Source organism: Mus caroli, chromosome 9, assembly GCF_900094665.2.
Source record: "Mus caroli chromosome 9, CAROLI_EIJ_v1.1, whole genome shotgun sequence".
Taxonomy (NCBI): Eukaryota; Metazoa; Chordata; class Mammalia; order Rodentia; family Muridae; genus Mus; species Mus caroli.
In genome coordinates, this window is record NC_034578.1 from 41,045,364 (window position 1) to 41,062,063 (window position 16,700).

A 16,700-nucleotide genomic window follows, 5' to 3' on the forward strand; every position below is an offset into this window, starting at 1 on the left:
GACATACACAGAAACAGCAACACCAAGAAGCCAGGTGTAGTATCACACACCTTTAATCCCAGCATTTGGGAAGCAGAGGCAGGCAAATCTCTGAGCTGGAGGCCAGTCCGGTTCACATGAGTTTAGGCCAGCCTAAACTGAGACCCTATCTCAAACAAAACTTCCAAGTCACTATCACCTTGGCCTGAAGGTTCTATCAAACAACTAGCAGATGGGTTAGTTTGTCAGCCTGTATTTTCAATGGATAGCCACAAATAAATATATTGTTTTTGATTACTAAGGGAGGGCCTCATTATGTAGCCTAGGCTGGCTTCAAACTCACAATCCGCTTAGTCCATCCAGTTCTTGGAGTGCTGACTATGGTGCATGTCTCCATGTCCTGCCTTACATTTGCTTTTGACTAACAACTTCACGTGACACCAATTTACAAGTGCTGTAATAAAAAGCAAATGAAGCCACGGGGCTATCTCTAAGTAGTTTCTGGCATTAGACTGCTCCAGTATTAGGAGCAGAATGTTTTCTTGCCCCAGTGAAGAGATGATACATAATAGAAAACCAATTTTCCTGTCACTTTAGAGCACAGCTCATTTTTGATACCCACAGCAGTATTTTCAGTGTTTATTGACTGAAAATGAATTTGAATTCCCACAGGAATAATTCAGGAGTGAGAACTTAGCCATAAATATTAGCATATATCACAAAAGCCCAAGGCTTGAAAAAAACCTGCTGAACCAGAATAAAACTAGGTTGAAGGCAACCAAGGTCTGCTGTCATTGGAACATCTAATTACTCTCATATTGACTACTTAAATAAGCAGCTGAATATGTCCTGATCCTTGGCATAGTTTTTAATTCTAATTTGGCTTTAAAACTAAGTTATCCGGAAAAAGAGGTAAAGTATATTTGTAGTAATAACTAGAACAACAAAGAAAGTCAATCTCATACCTAGAGAACCCCCTCAAATGAGCAAAGTTGCTTCAACCTCAAGGCCAAAGCAAGGTGGCATGTTAATACATTCCTAAAATGTCACCTGCAGAAGAAATATGCACTAGAAGCCATCAACAAAGAGGTAGTGAAGTCCTCCAGTTCCTAGATTCTGAGAGAAAACAGAAAGCAGCAATACTCACAAGCCTTCCCTGAAGCCGTCAATCAGTGCTTGGAAGAGCGGTTTATTGTGTGGGATAGTCTGCAGAATGTTCCCATCGGCAGTAACATACCCAATAGCCCACTGACCCAACCGAGTGCAGCTCAGCCGAAAGATGTAACTGAGGACAGAGAGGACCACGAGTTTCAATATATATGCTGGTATTCAATAGAAGGCAAAATCAAAAAGATCATTAAGAATAGCTCCTATGGGGGAAAGGGTGAATACGAATAAAATCGATGTATAAGAATGTAATGATCAAACTCCTTTCGTTTTACACTAACCTGAAGAGACTTGAAACTAACGTTCCAGGGCCTGGGGCGTGGCTTGGGAGAGTGAGTGCTTAGTATGCGCACAGGCATGGCTTCAAGCTCCAATTTAAAAAATCAGCTTCTCTAATGATTTCAGAGCAGAAGCAAAAGACATTTAACTTCATTGTTCTAATTTTAGAGATAGGGTTCTGTGATATATTTCAGGGTGGTCTCAAACCATCTTCCTGTTTCAGCCTTCCAAGCTCCTACACACTGGGACTCCCAAGGACCAGCATAAACCCCATTCCAGATTGGCTTAAAAACATTTACTAAATCACAGGATTTGATTAAGTCAAGTCCTCGGACAGATCAATCCTATCCCTAAACCTGGGCCACTTGGGAACCAACATGATTACGTTCCTTCAACTCCTAAGAGCGTCATGAAAGCCAGCAGGAGACCTGTAAGCTCACTGACCTGCCAGGTTTGTGGATGAACTTCTGCAGGCGCGCTTTCACTTCATCGTATGTCAGGAAAGCCATGTAACCAGGGTGAGTTACAGCAAGGCTGTTCCAATTTCTGAGCAAAGAGGACCAGGGCTAGAGAAAGAAAACATTCATCACAGACCATTCAGTGTACACATACACCCAGCCTTAGAACAATGAATAAAAAAAAGAAAAAAAAAACTCTCAACTCTCAATTAAGAATTCAGGTTTGTTCCAAATTCTCTATTGTCATCCTATGGGAAGACAAATCTATTTGGGAGAGTAGAAACATTGAGAGCTAAGAATACAAACTGCCTTTATAGGGAGAAGATGACACACACAAAAATTTACTCAGCAATTCTAACCAGTATTAAAGTCAAATAATAATAAAACCCAGAAAAACAGAATAGGGTCTATATATGCAATTATTAAGTCCTTAATGAATGAATGTTTATTCAAGCTGGCACACACACACATTGAAATACCAAAGCATTTTAGGGTTAACAATCTAGAATGCAACAGGGAGCCAAGTATGGTGGTACACACTGTAATCCCAACACTCTGTAGGTAGAAACAGATGGGTCACAAGTTCAAGGCTAACCTTGGATATATAACAAACTTGAGTCTGCTCTGGGCTACATACGATTTTGGTCCCCCCCCCCCCCAAAAAAAAGAAAGAGTTGAACAACAGAAAAAACAAGCTGGACACACACATCAAAGGAATAAAAGGATAGGCTTTGAGCCCATCACCTTTCCAACTCTTGGGAATGCCTTCCTTATCTTTCTTTTCTTCTTATTCTTCTTAAAAAGCATTTCTCAAACTTATTGGATGACATTTGTATTTGCATATGGGTTTTACCCAGGAGAACATGGGCACGGGGTCTCTTCTCAACACAGAGCACCTTCTCAAGAATTTTGGTTCTCAAAAAAAGGATCACTACATAAATTTAAATATCCAAGGTAGGGATGATTCTCTTAATTGGCATTAAACTTTTGATCCTCTATATTTTCTTTTTTTTTCCTTTTTTGTTTACTCTTCTCTCATATATTACTTCCCAACTACAGTCTCTATTCCCTCCTCTCCCCTTCCCTTGTTTTTAATAGACTCTCTATTTCTGCCACCACTTGCCTACCCCAAAGGGATAAACTATATCCCTTTCTGTCAGTTTTATGACATTAAAATAATGTGAGAGGATATTCAAGAACAACCAAAAAGACACAAGACAAAAGATTATATAGCCATTTAAAATTTTGTTTTGTTTGAGACGTCTTACTGTGTGTACATGCATGCACACACATATCTTGTTTTGTTTGAGATGTCTTACTGTGTGTACATGCATGCACACACATATCTGGCTTGGCTTGGAACTTACCCTGTGGTTCAGGCTAGTCATGACCTTTTATTCTCTTACCTCAGCTTCCCTTGGTCTGCTATTACAGGAAACGTGCTATCATGTCTAGCGAGTTATGAATATATATATATATATATATATATATATATATATTATATGTATATATATGTGTGTGTGTGTGTGTAATTTATTTTATGTATAGGAATATTTTGCCTGCAAGTATGTATGAGTATTACATGTACCTAGGATGCCCACAGGTCAGAACAGGGCCATTGTATCACCTAGAACTAGAGTTACAGTCACTATGGGAACTGAACCAGGGTCCTCTGAAAGAGCAGCAGGTGCTGTCAGCTTGCCTCTAACTCACTCTATAGCCTAGGCTGGCTTTGAACTCAGCAATCTTCCTGCCTGACTCCCTAAGTGGTAGGATTATAATTGCAAACCACCATATTCAACTTTTATCTTTTTTTAAAAAGCACTTTCTCCTTAGAAAAATAGCAGCAGGTTAGTCAATGACTTTAGAATCATACCTGAAACAGCCGTGTAAAAATATCAAATTCAAAGACAGAAATATAATCATTGCAGGTCAGATCAATAGTGGACTTCAGAGCCATGGCCTCCAGCCCAGAACTGATGGGATGCACTTCATGCAGGGCTTGTCGAAAGCTCTTCCATGGGACTATCGTCCTGGGAGGGATGGGTGAGAAGGCACGGTGAGAACAGGCAACTGCAGACACTACTATCATCAAATGACACCAAGCAAGACACATTAGGCTCCCAATATTAACAGCAATTCTCAAGCCAATTCAGAAGCCAAGTTATATTTAGACTAAGAACAGAAAGAAGGAAGTAAAGGATGTCTGCTGACTTCCTAATGAGTAACAGAGATGGCTTTCTACAGTTTCCTGGCCAAAAATATCATATATTGATCCCTTTTTCATCTTCCTACAGCATTTGTTCCACCCTAGAAGCACAGAAGAAAGATGAGGTCATGCCTCATTTTATCAGTTTTACCATAGAGATCCTGGTCAGCCTTAACTTTCCATCCTCCTTCTCAGCTTCACCATGCTGAGAGGTGCAGACCACTACACTAAATTTTTCTCAGGAGAAGAGGTCTCTCTACGTAGGCTTGGCTAGCCTAGAAGTCAGAAAGATCCACCTGTCCCTCCCTCCTAAGGTGCACCATCCTACCTGGCTTTATCTGAGCTTTGAAAATCACACCAGTTCTTATTTTGTGTAACAGACTTTTAATTTTATTTTTGTGGTGTTGGGAACTGAACCAGGGCTGCTGGTATGTCAGACTAGCAGTATACTCTTTATAATTTTATAGCCAGACATTAGTGTTTTGGAGGGCAAAAATGCTGACCAAGAACTTTTGTGTTGCTGCCTGGCCTCAAACAGATTTCCAAGTGCTGGAGTTATAGGTGTGAACTACCATGCCTTGCTCAGCATTAACATTTTTTTTATTAGTAGTATTTTTTCCCCCTGCTAAAGACTGAACTTTGGGCATAAATTCTAGGCAAGTGTTGTGCAGAACAAATCTCTGAGTTCCAGGCCAGCCTGGTCTACAGAGCAAGTCCAGGACAGCCCGGAACCTCACACAGAGAAACCCTGTCTTGTAAAGTGCCAAAAAAGAAGAATATAAACTCATACAAAGCAATTACGCAATACTCAGTGGGAGGGGCAGGTAAAACTCCACAATTTACCAATAATATTCTTAGCTATATAACTAAGGAGAGATTCTAGCTTACAAAAATAATTATGACACTGCTCACTGTTTGCAACAGTAAATAATTTATAGGGCTAAAGAGTTGGCTCAGTGGTAATATCAGGTACTACTCTCCCATAAGACACAAGTTCAAGTCACAGCACCCGCATCTAGCAACTCACAACCAGCCACTTGTAGCTCCAAGAGATCTGGCACCCTTCCTGGCCTCTGCAGACACTGCATTTACAGGTATAAACACATACATATACAAAGAGTAAAAACATTTTAAGCCCATAATTTGAAATGTAAACGCTCATTAATAGGATAGACAGGGAGAGAAAAGGAAGAATATTTAATCAAAGAACACGGACTATCTAAACTGAAGTTGTAGTTGTTTAAAGATGGAGAAAGGACATCCAGACGCCTGCCCACCACGTGGGGTCCACAGCTAGAGCCACTACAATGTGCAAGTATGGTGTAGAAAGATGGGAGAGGGGGCTGGAGAGATGGCTCAGTGGGTAAGAGCACCCGACTGCTCTTCCGAAGGTCCGGAGTTCAAATCCCAGCAACCACATGGTGGCTCACAACCATCCATAAAGAGATCTGACTCCCTCTTCTGGGGTGTCTGAAGACAGCTACAGTGTACTTACATATAATCAATAAATAAATCTTAAAAAAAAAAAAAGGAAGAAAGAAAGAAAGAAAGATGGGAGAGAAAGAGAAGCAGAAGCACTAGAGCACTAAAAAAAGAGGCCGTATTGGAGATAAGGGGTGGGAGAGGACATGGGGTGGAAGGGTCAGGGGTGGAGAGGAACAGCCTGATGTGAGTAGCCTGCCCTGCCACCTGAGGCCATGGTGAAGTGCCAGCACATATTGATACTGAAAGCCTGTGGCCATGCAGCAGCAAGGGTCTGTGTCAATGTCCATGGCTCATATTACCACCAAAAGCAGGCAGCTATCCCTACTTTGGGCTGTTGCCTGGGACCCCGTTGATGTCAGCTAGCCAAACCTCTCACTAGCTGTAGTACCATGGCTGGGTAGCACAGTAGAGCTGGCCTTGGTGGAGGGGGCGAGGCTGAGTCAGCCCTGAGGGGAGTGGAAAAGCTGGCTCTGCCTCTCCTCTGTTGAGCATACAGAGAAGTAAAGGCCAGATTCCCCTACCTGCAGCTTTTCAGCAGTCAACAGCAGGAGGTCACAAGAGTGAGTGAGACAGCTGGCCCTGTAACTCTCAGGAGAGGGGGCCCTGCACCTCACCTGGGCAGTACAGGAGCTGGCCCTGGTAGCAAAAGCACCGACCATGAGCTTGACTGGGCTCCCACCCCCATCCCTCAACTGCAGCACTCTGAAGAGTGGACTCGGTACCTTGTCTGGGTAGCACAGTAGAGATGGCCATAATGTCGTGGGGGTGGGTAAGCTGGCCCTACCCATTGCCAGCTGTAGCACTAAGAGAGAGTGCTAGCCCTAGTGGTGTGCATGTGTGCAGGGAAGCTGAAGGCCTGATCAGCTCAGCTACCACCCATGCTCGGGGCTTTGAGATGGCTCACCCCAACATCCACCCCATCTATGACCTGCTGGAGCACATGAGGACACCCATTCCTGTCTATCCAGAGCTTCAGGATCTCCATAGCACAGGGCAGCACTAGGATGGCCGAAAGGAGCAGTATTAAGGATCCAGTGTTAATAGTGGAGCAAAGGCCAGGAGCCTTGAACTAGACCAATGAACACTTGCAAGGAACCAAAGAGTATCCTGTGCGGCACACTGTGACACACACAATGAGTTTTTCTTTTGAGGGGGAGGTAGAGAGGAAACTAAGAAGCTGGAAGATGAGTGGGACTGGGATGCATGCTGTGACATTCACAAAGAGTCAATCAAGAGGTTAAAATAAAAAGATCGGAGAAAGCTGGGCGTGGTGACACACACCTTTGATCCCAGCACTCGGGAGGCAGAGGCAAGCGGATTTCTGAGTTCGAGACCAGCCTGGTCTACAGTGTGAGTTCCAGGACAGCCAGGGCTACACAGAGAAACCCTGTCTCAAAGAGATGGGAGAAACAAGTGTCCCTAGCAAATCTAGGAAGTCAATGCTGCACAGCTTCCCCAAATCCTGTCCACGGTCTGTTTTGTTTCCAAGGTTTGCTTGAGACAGGGTCTCTCTGTGTAGCCTGGTTGTCCTGGAGCTCACTCTGCAGCCTGCCTCTGCCTCCTGAGTGTTGGGATTAAAGGTGCACGCCACCATCATCTGGCAGTCATATTTTTATTTATTTATTTTTTGAGAGGGGGGCGTCTCATGTTGCTGAGGCTAGTTAATTCTCATCTTCCTACCTTCACCTCCCAAGTAAAGGGACCACGGTCACGCACCATTGTCCCTGGGCTTTTTTTTTTTGGTTAGCTGGGTGTGGTGGTGCATGCCTTTAATCCTAGCACTTTGGAGCAGAGTCAGATTTCTATGAATTTGAGGCCAGCCTGGTCTACAGTTGAGATAGCCTGAGCTGTTACCAACAACAAATAATAATAATGAATAATAATAATTAAAAATGCATTGTTACTGGTGGTGGTGGTATGTATTTATATGTGAATGCAGACTGCAAGTGCCACGGTGCACACATAAATTTCAGAGTCAGCTCTATGGAGTCAGTTCTCTCCTTCTGTCTTTACATGGACTGGGGATCAGACACAGCTGTGGGGTTAATGTGGCAAATGCTTGACCTGCTGAGCCATCTTGCTAACCCACTGTGTTTTTGCTTAAAAAAAAAAAAAAAAAAGATTTATTTATTTATTTAATGTATGTAGCTGTACAGATGGTTGTGAGCCTTCATGTGGTTGTTGGGAATTGAATTTTTTTAGGATGTCTGCTCGCTCCGGTCAACCCTGCTCACTCCAGTTGGCCCCACTCCCTCTGGTCAACTCCACTCACTCAGTCCCTGCTTGCTTCGGCCCAAAGATTTATTTATTAATATACACAAGTACACTGTAGCTGACTTCAGATTCACCAGAAGAGGGCACCAGATCTCATTATGGGTGGTTGTGAGCTACCATGTGGTTGCTGGGATTTGGACTCAGGACCTTTGGAAGAGCAGTGTTCTTACCTGCTGAGCCATCTCACCAGCCCCACACTGTGTTTTAAATAGTTCATAATTTAAAATTCTAAACAAATATCTCCTAATATGAGTTTTAGCTTCTCATAGATAAGGGTCATCATTTAGAGACTTACTTTTCACCAAAAGCTTTTCTCCAAAATTCGGCAGCATCGGCTTTAGTAATCCGAAAAGTGTCTCCCTGGAAGAGTCCGCTCGGAAAGATGCCTTTCAGTTCTGCCAGCATGTGGCTGAAGATCAGGGATAATTTGGTCAGGTTTCGCCTACAAATGAGCAAAGTACAATAATTAAAATGTAAAATTACTGATATTTCTTTAGTGCACTGAATTCACCATAAAAGGAACCTAATATGAACATGAAAATAAATTTATTTTGGTCAATAATTTCTGGTCAATAACACTCAGAAATACTCTAAACTAGGAGAAGGAGGACCGTGGTTTGACAATAGATAGCTACTGCTCTTTATGTAAAGCGGGGAGGGCTTCAAGAATTACTTTTCTCTAGCAACAAATGAAAGATGGAAATAATGTCTTCCATCTCTCTCCAATCAAATGTCACACAGCAAATAAGAAGAAATCCCACAGTCAACTCTCTGAGCTTACGCTGACAGAGAGACAGTTAGAGGATGCACCAAGCAAACATAAAAACTTTGCACAGCCACAACCACACAATCAGAATAGAGAGGCAGGGCTGGAGAGATGGCTCAGCAGTTAAGAGCAATGACTGCTCTTCCAAAGGTCCTGCTTTCAAATCCCAGCAACCACATGGTGGCTCACAACCATCTGTTACAAGATCTGACTTCCTTTTCTGGAGTGTCTGAAGACAGCTACAGTGTACTTACATATAATAAATAAATAAATAAATATCTTTAAAAAAAGGATAGAAAGGCAGTATCCATGTAGAATTTCCTCTCTGCAGAAACATTTTTATATTAAAAAATACTTATTAAGTAATTCATTCAAGACAAAAGCATTATCAATAATAACTATTTAAATCTACAGACCTAACAAATAATATTCACTATACCAGACTTCGTGAAAACTGTCAAAACCCTTTGAGATATTCCCAAGTATTTGCTTTTCTGCTATTTCTCATTTTCTACAATCTCTTCTCTTTCTTTGATAACAAGACTTTGAAAACTACCTTGAAGAGGGCTGAAGAGATGGCTCGGCAGTTAGGAGATTAGGAGCACACACTGTTCTTGCAGAGAGTTTGAATCCCAACACCCACATCTGACAGTTTACAACCACCTGTAATTCCAGTTAAGGGAATCCAGTGTCTTTAGCCTCTGCTGGTACACACACACACACACACTATCTTTGAAAAACATAAAATATCTCCATGCCCTACAAATCCCTTATTTGGGGCTTGCTAGGTTCCTAACGGTTCACCTTCCTTCACCACCAACAGCAGCACTTGAACAAACCATCAGATTCATGTTCCTTCTCTGCCCTGCCCTTTCTTCACACCCCTGTGCTGTATTTAATGATGGCATGCAACCCTTATGTCCCACAAACTCAAACATTTTGGCTTCTTCCATTTCCTTACTCTCATATTTGCTTTGTCAACTTTGAAGATAATATGTTGTCAGTTCTCCTTGAATTGTGTTATTATTCTAATACAAATTCTTTGCTACTTTAGTCCTATGCAGATCCAATCTAACAATTCTAAAAAAAATCATTTTTATTAGATTTGAACAAAAATTTCTTGAGACAGGGTTTCTCTGTGTAGCCCTCCATGTCCTGGATCTTGTTCTGTAGACCAGGCTGGCCTTAGAGATCTGCGTCCCTCTGCCTCCAGAGTGCTGGAATTAAAGGTGCATGCTCTCATGATCAATTTCATTTTTATTTTATTTTTAAAAAATTATGTATAGTCTGTTCAACAGAGGTGGTAGGTCTCAAAGGCCTCTCTAGATGGTGACCTTCAAGCTAAACCTGAGGGAACAATAAAGACATTATCAAGTTGGTATCTTTTGCTCTCCAAATTATTTTTCCACTAAAAATCTACCAGGTATAATACTATGTACAATCAGAAACAAAAATGCATACCAAAATAATAATGAACAGAAAGCTTTTATAAATCTATGAAGTCAGCCACAAGATGAGGAAAGCTATCGACCACAAGGATGTAATGGCATCAGCTACCTGAAGATTAGTTCAAAGTGCTGACTAAAATATTTATTCAAAATCAATTTAAGACATTTTCCTACTCAAAAATGCAGCCCTTCTCCCCCAAGCCAGTAGACATTTCTTAAAATCACCAGCTGTATACCACAACCATACTTCTCAAGAGGAAACAGTAAGTCTCTAAAATCCCATGGGTTAGAGTTTCCTAAGAGTTCTGATCTGGAATTTTGCCCAATAACACTTTAAGGTCTTGGACTTGCGGTTCAGTGTCTACAGTGTTATTTTTAGCAGAATCTAACACGGAAACAGAGCAACGAAGCATGACAGCTTATCTGGGCGTATGGCTAAGTACGCAGTACTGGTCAAAGTCCTGTCAGAGGTTAGCAGTTCCCACACTCTCTCTTCTTCAGACCAACAGAAAACACAACCACTTCATCTTCTGCAATATGTATGCTAAAGACGGAACTTTTCCTTGCAAGCTCTCAATAGCTGCAAGAAACACAGTCTGTCTGTAGCAGAATTAGGGGAGGGTCCTTCTGTACTTCTTTTAGCTCTAACCATCCACATCTAAGGAACGGCACACTGACTCTACAGCCTTCAACTCTGACACCTAACACCCCCCACCTACAACCCCCTCTCCCCCCACTTCACTTCTCACAACTTCCTCATGATCAACTGCTCATTCTAAGTGCACAATCACTTTTGCTTTGTCAGTGCGAGGGATCCAGTCCAGGGCCTTGTGCCTTCAAGGGGGAACATCGTGCTGCTGAACTACGCACCCAGCCCAGTATCAATATTTTTTGCAGAGGAGGTTGTGAGACAAGGTCTTTCCTGGCTGGCTGGTCAGGTATTGACTATATAGCAGAAACTGGTCTTGTTTTGTTTGAGACATTAGCCCTGGCTATTCTGGAAGTCACTATGCAGACGAGGCTATCCTTAAACTCACAGAGATCTAACTACCTACCTGGGATTAAAGGTGTAGGTCACCACCCAGGCAGGTCTTAAATAACCCTCACGCCCCAGCCTCCCAAATCCTGTGATTACGACCTACCATGCTAAGACTTCTTTGAAAAGTCAAGATTAATCTGTCTCAGCACTAGGGAGGCAGAGCTCTGCCTCTCATAGAGCTCTATGAATTTGAGGCCAGTCTGATCTACATAGCAAGTTCTAGGCCAACCAAAGCTACAAAGTAAGAATCTGTCTCAAACCAAACAAAATTAAATTAAAAACAAAAAAATAACATCAAAAAACAACAACAAAAAAAGCCCAACATTATTTCTAGTCTTCCTGCCTTAGATCTGAAGTAGCAATTATATAATTATATTGTGTATAATTTCACCTAATAAGGAACCTTGCTAATAAAACAAAAGGACATTAAAGGATTAAATGGGTAATTACAGATCCTATTTGATCTTTGAAAGTGAAAATACAGGGCTAAGGAGATGGCTCAGCAGCTTAAAAGCACCTGTCTTGTAAGCACGAGGACCTGAGTTCAAATCCCCAGAACCCATGTACTGGACATGATGATACACAAAGCTCACACTAGTGCCGTGGGAAGAGCAGAGACAGGAAGTTTGCAGGTTAGCAGCCTCACTCCAGACTCAGTGTAAAGTCCGTCTCAAAGGGACAGGGTGAAGAGTGCTAAGAATAGGTGCTCTTCAGAGAAGGCCACCATGAAAGAAAAAGCATCTGTGTTGGGCCAGAGTACATGCCTTTAATCCCTGCATTTGGGAGGCAGTGGTAAGTGGATCTCTGAGTCTGAGGCCAGCCTGGTCTACAGAGAGCTCCAAGGACAGCCAGGGCTACACAGAGAAACCCTGTTCTGAATCCCAACCTCTTACCCCACCCCCACCCTTACCCCCAACAACAACAAAAAGAAAAAAGAAAAACATACTGACTAGGCAGAGACAAGCGGATCTCTATGAATTCAAGGTCTGCCAGGGTGAGACCTTACCCCCCCCCCCCCAAGATAAGTAGTAACACACTCTCGTCAGTAAGAATGCCTCGTCCCTCAGACATGCTGAACAGTTCAAGAACAGCTGGCTGCGAGGTGAGATGAAGAGCCTCCACAGGAAGCAATGTGATGATCTCTAAGCTGTCAAAGTGGACAGTGACCAAGAGTCAGAGCTGCACTGCTGAGATAAATTTCCAGATGACAAGAATGTTGAGTCACATTTATAGTAACAGTCAACGTGCAGTGTCCCTGGGCAGTTACTTAACCTCTGTGGGTCTGACATCAGATATTATCAAAGGAAGCACAAATAGTCCCATCTATATATAACAAGGTGTGGACAGATACTGTTCAAGTTGAAAATGGGAAAGTAATCTGAATTTCCTAAGACTGAAGAAGAAACACAAAATATCACCGGTGCTTATACTTGGATGTCTGACGACCAGAAGCTACATCAAGAAATGTACTTTGTGTAAGAGTAGGACCTGAAGTTGAAAGCCCAGAACCCACAAAAAGCCAAGTCTAGTCAATTATTGTAATCTCAGAATCTCGGTGCTCCTCTGCTCCTAAGGCAACAGGGGATGGAGACAGGAGAGTCCTCAGAGGTTCCTGCCCAGCAGTAGCAAACAAGAGAGACCCTGTCTCAAACAAGTGGAAGGTAAGGACAGACCTCCAAGCCTATGCAAAGGCACATACGTGTACGTACACACACACACTTAAAATTTGTTATTTGTAAAGGCATATTATTTTTTGCCTGTCAACAATGTAAATGAACTAATGTCATATGTTATTTATACAAATAATGAGTTAGATGGATCCTACCTGAGGCTAGAAAAATGAGTCTATTCTGTTATCACATTAGGGATTTCCTAAGCCGGAGAACCTAAGAAGTAGCTTTAAAAAAAATTTATGATTTCTAAAAATGTAAGACACTTAAAAAAAACTGTCATAATCACTTCAAATTAGACTCATCTGAAATGGTTCAAAAATTTAGTAGTAATGGCGGTGTCTAGAGAAACTCTGGGCTTGTGCAGCCGCAAAGGTATCTCCTACAGGAAAATCTAACTGGATTGCCGGTGCAGACATTGTCGGCCAATGGGGAACTGCTATTTAGAAGAGGTGCTTTCTTGGCACCACTGGGGGCGCTGGAGAGAGCATTCCTGTCTGTGTTGTTGATTCAGTGCTACCTCACTTTCAAACCCCAAGTGCAGGTAGGGTAGGGAAGCGTCCAGGGCACAGGTAACGTCTGGCACCCAGCACGGTTGATGGACTACTTCATCATCCTCATTTTCTGGCTACTCGTACCTCCTTTTCTGGGCCTCATTTGTGCCTGTTGCTGCAAGGACTGCGCTGGTGCTTCGGCCTCATCTGCTCTTCTCGCGGTGCTGCTGCTATGCACCCCCCCCCCCTTCGTCTGCTTCTTCGGTGAGTTGGCCCCCTGTTGTAGGTCCCTCGAAGGTGAGTGCATAGACCTCATTTCTGTCTTGTCTTCTCTGTTGGTATGTCCCAGTGACCTTGCTTTTGGTCCCTGTTTGGTTTGAGGGTTAGCATGCCGCGGCCATCTTTTTGTTTGTCTTTCGGTGCTGTGGGGAGCGCGCAGCGGCCATCTTTTCTTCTTTGTCTTTGTCTAGGTGAGTATACAGAGGCTAACATTTCTCTCTTTGCTCATTTTCACTTTTGGTCTGGATTTATTCTGGTACCTGACATAGGGGCTGATCTCCCAAACTGTGGTACCAGGGATCAGCTTCCGAACGCCTTCGCCGCCATCCCCGCCTTCCGCATCCTGGGTACACCGTCCAGGCATAAGGCCTTTGAGCCCCGATGCGGAGACTAGGCCCTGGATTCCCACTCCTCTGGCCGACTTGGCACTAATCAGAAAAGCTGCCAACGATCCTGGCCCAGATTCCCCTTATTTTGAACAAGTATCCAGACCTATTATGATTGTTCTAATCTCCTTAAGGCAGTGCTCAACCCCACCATGTTTCTTTTTTTTTTTTTTTTTTTTGGTTTTTCGAGACAGGGTTTCTCTGTGTAGTCGTGGCTGTCCTGGAACTCGCTCTGTAGCCTAGGCTGGCCTCAAACTCAGAAATCCGCCTGCCTCTGCCTCCCGAGTGCTGGGATTAAAGGCGTGCGCCACCACGCCCGGCCCCTACCGTGTTTCTTAATTGGAGGTCTGCATATCATGACTTGGCTGAGAATCAGGCTAGGATTAATTTGGAATATAACCTTAGCATTACTTTTGATATGCTTACTGGCCATAGACCAGGGGGCGATGAAGGAGCCAGAAGTAGTCCAGGACTGAGAGAAGTAATGTACATACTGTTTTTATTAATTTTTCTCCAGCCTGGGAGGGCCGATGAGCTCTGGGCTTTAGTGCCCTTGCCTTCCATTCTTTTGCCTTTAGCAGTTAACTCCCTGGCCTACCCTGGCCTTTTCTCTTCCAGTGTGAATTTGGGTTTGCCTCTCAGGGACTTAGTTACTACTACACGATGAATAGCAGGCACCTGGCCCACGGAGGAAATTCTCTGCTTTACCACTGATGTCTCCTCTGTTGGCCTTTGTATTGGTTACACAATATGACTATCGAGGACTTTCATAGTAATCTAACCTATGGCATCATGTTAGGCATGATGCGACCTCAATGCAAGCAGGGTATCTGTGCTCTTCCTAGATTCCGGGTTCTTGGGAAAAGTGTGGGACAATTAAGAGGCTGTTTGACCCCTTGAGGATAGCTACTTATGCTATGATGGAAGGAATGGTCATATTAATAATTATTTTAAGTGTCTCACACAGCATATCTGCAGGCAGTGGTCTATAAATAAGGTGACCCTCCAGGTGCTGATGATGGCTCTTGAAAGTCCTGATTGCGTTCCCCCTCTTCCCAAGAAAATGATCAAAGCATGGATGGCAAAGATCCATGAGACCACCATGTAGGCTGTTCCTAATCTTCCCCTTGTGTGTCATGCCTCCGGACTGATATCTCTTTGAGGGCTGGTAGTCAATGACAGGTAAGATCCTGGAAGACAGGACAACCCAAGATATATATAGTCCAGAATATTGGGAATCCTCTGAGGTAGGGTCAACAATGTCAAGGCAATGGCACCCCAGTTCCCACTAGGCTGTCAAAATCTAAAAACAAAAGGGTAGACATGTAGCAGAAACAGTGGGGCCACCTCTGTGTAAACGATGGGGTGGGGGGTGGGGGGCGAGACAGCCGCAAAAGCATCTCCTGCAGAAGGACCTAACTAAGGACTGCCTGAGAGACCAAGGCTTGCTGGTGCAGATGATGTCAGACAATTAGAAACTGCTGTTTAGAAGAGATGACTTCTTGGGACCAATGGGGGCGTGGGTAAAGGATATTAAAGGAGCTTGTAGCAGTGTTCAGGGAGCTTGGAGGACACGTACCCCAAAAGAGATCTCACAAGGTGCTCAAAGTATCTCCTGCCAGCTATTTAAGCTTGCTCATAAGTACAAGCCAGAGACAAAGTAGGAGAAGAAGCAAAGGCTACTGCCTGTGCTGAGAAGAAAGCTGCTGGCAAGGGGGACACCCCAACTAAGAGACTGAGCAGGGATCAATATAGTCACCACTTTGGTAGAGAAGAAGGCTCAGCTGATAGTAACTACCCACAACACACCCCATTGAGCTGGTGGTTTTCCTGCCTGCCCTGTGTTGAAAGATGGGGGTCTCTTACTGAATCATCAAGGGAAAGGCCAGGCTGGGTGACTGGACCACAGGAAGATGTGCACCACTGTTGCCCTCATACAGGTTAACTTGGAAGACAATAGTAAAAGCTATTAGGACTAATTACAACGACAGATGATGAGATCTGCTGCTACAAAGGAGGCAATATCCTGGGTCCTAAGTCTGTGGCTCCCATTGCCAAGCTGGAAAGGGCAAAGGCTAAAAAACTCATCACTAAACTGGGTTAAATATACACTGCTAGGTTTTCTGTATGTAAATATAATTACAAAATTATCTTTAAAAACAACAAATAAACAATCAAACAAACAAAAAAACCAAGAAAAAGCCTGTGATATTGGGGCCAGAACAATGACTCTGCAGATGAGGCACCTGACACCAAACACAATGCTCTGTGCCACACAGTGGAAACACCTCCCAAAGTTGTCCTCTAATCCCTCCACAACAGTTGTTGCAAGCATTGCCCCACAACACAAAATATTTAAATAAGTGTAGAAATTTTAAGCTCTTATAATTAGAAGCTTTCCTTAATAAAATATGGGAAGTCTTCAGTATTATAAACATAAATTTAGATATAAAGCTACCTTAACAATAAGGGTAATGGACTTTAAAAGTGAAGTGACCAGTGCCTGTAAGTCCTTCATGCATGGGTACTGTCACAAGTAGTGACTGTAGTTCTTTCGCTGTCAAATTCCAAAACCTTTACATGCAACACTAGTGTCATCCAAGAAGAACATACCGAGAAAACAATCATAACTCAGTAACAGCATCCTCTGCTCAGCACACTCTAACCAACTTTAAAAATAGATACCATGAAACTTCTTTCTTTCTTTTTTTTTTAAAGATTTATTTATTTATTTATTATATGTAAGTACACTGTAGCTGTCTTCAGA

At 43.1% G+C, this 16,700-nt stretch overlaps 1 protein-coding gene across 2 annotated transcripts in view; it reads right to left on the minus strand.

Annotated features, from left to right (window-relative positions):
- Nucleotides 1-16,700, minus strand: part of Cbl (Cbl proto-oncogene) — an 82,324-nt gene that overhangs the window by 20,575 nt on the left and 45,049 nt on the right. For both annotated transcript variants that reach the window (XM_021171454.2, XM_021171455.2), the window contains exons 3-6: nt 8,147-8,293; nt 3,760-3,916; nt 1,870-1,991; nt 1,127-1,264 (exon numbers count right to left, since the gene is read on the minus strand). In XM_021171454.2, coding sequence (XP_021027113.1) covers nt 1,127-1,264; nt 1,870-1,991; nt 3,760-3,916; nt 8,147-8,293 — 564 coding nt within the window. The remainder of the gene's footprint in view (nt 1-1,126; nt 1,265-1,869; nt 1,992-3,759; nt 3,917-8,146; nt 8,294-16,700) is intronic.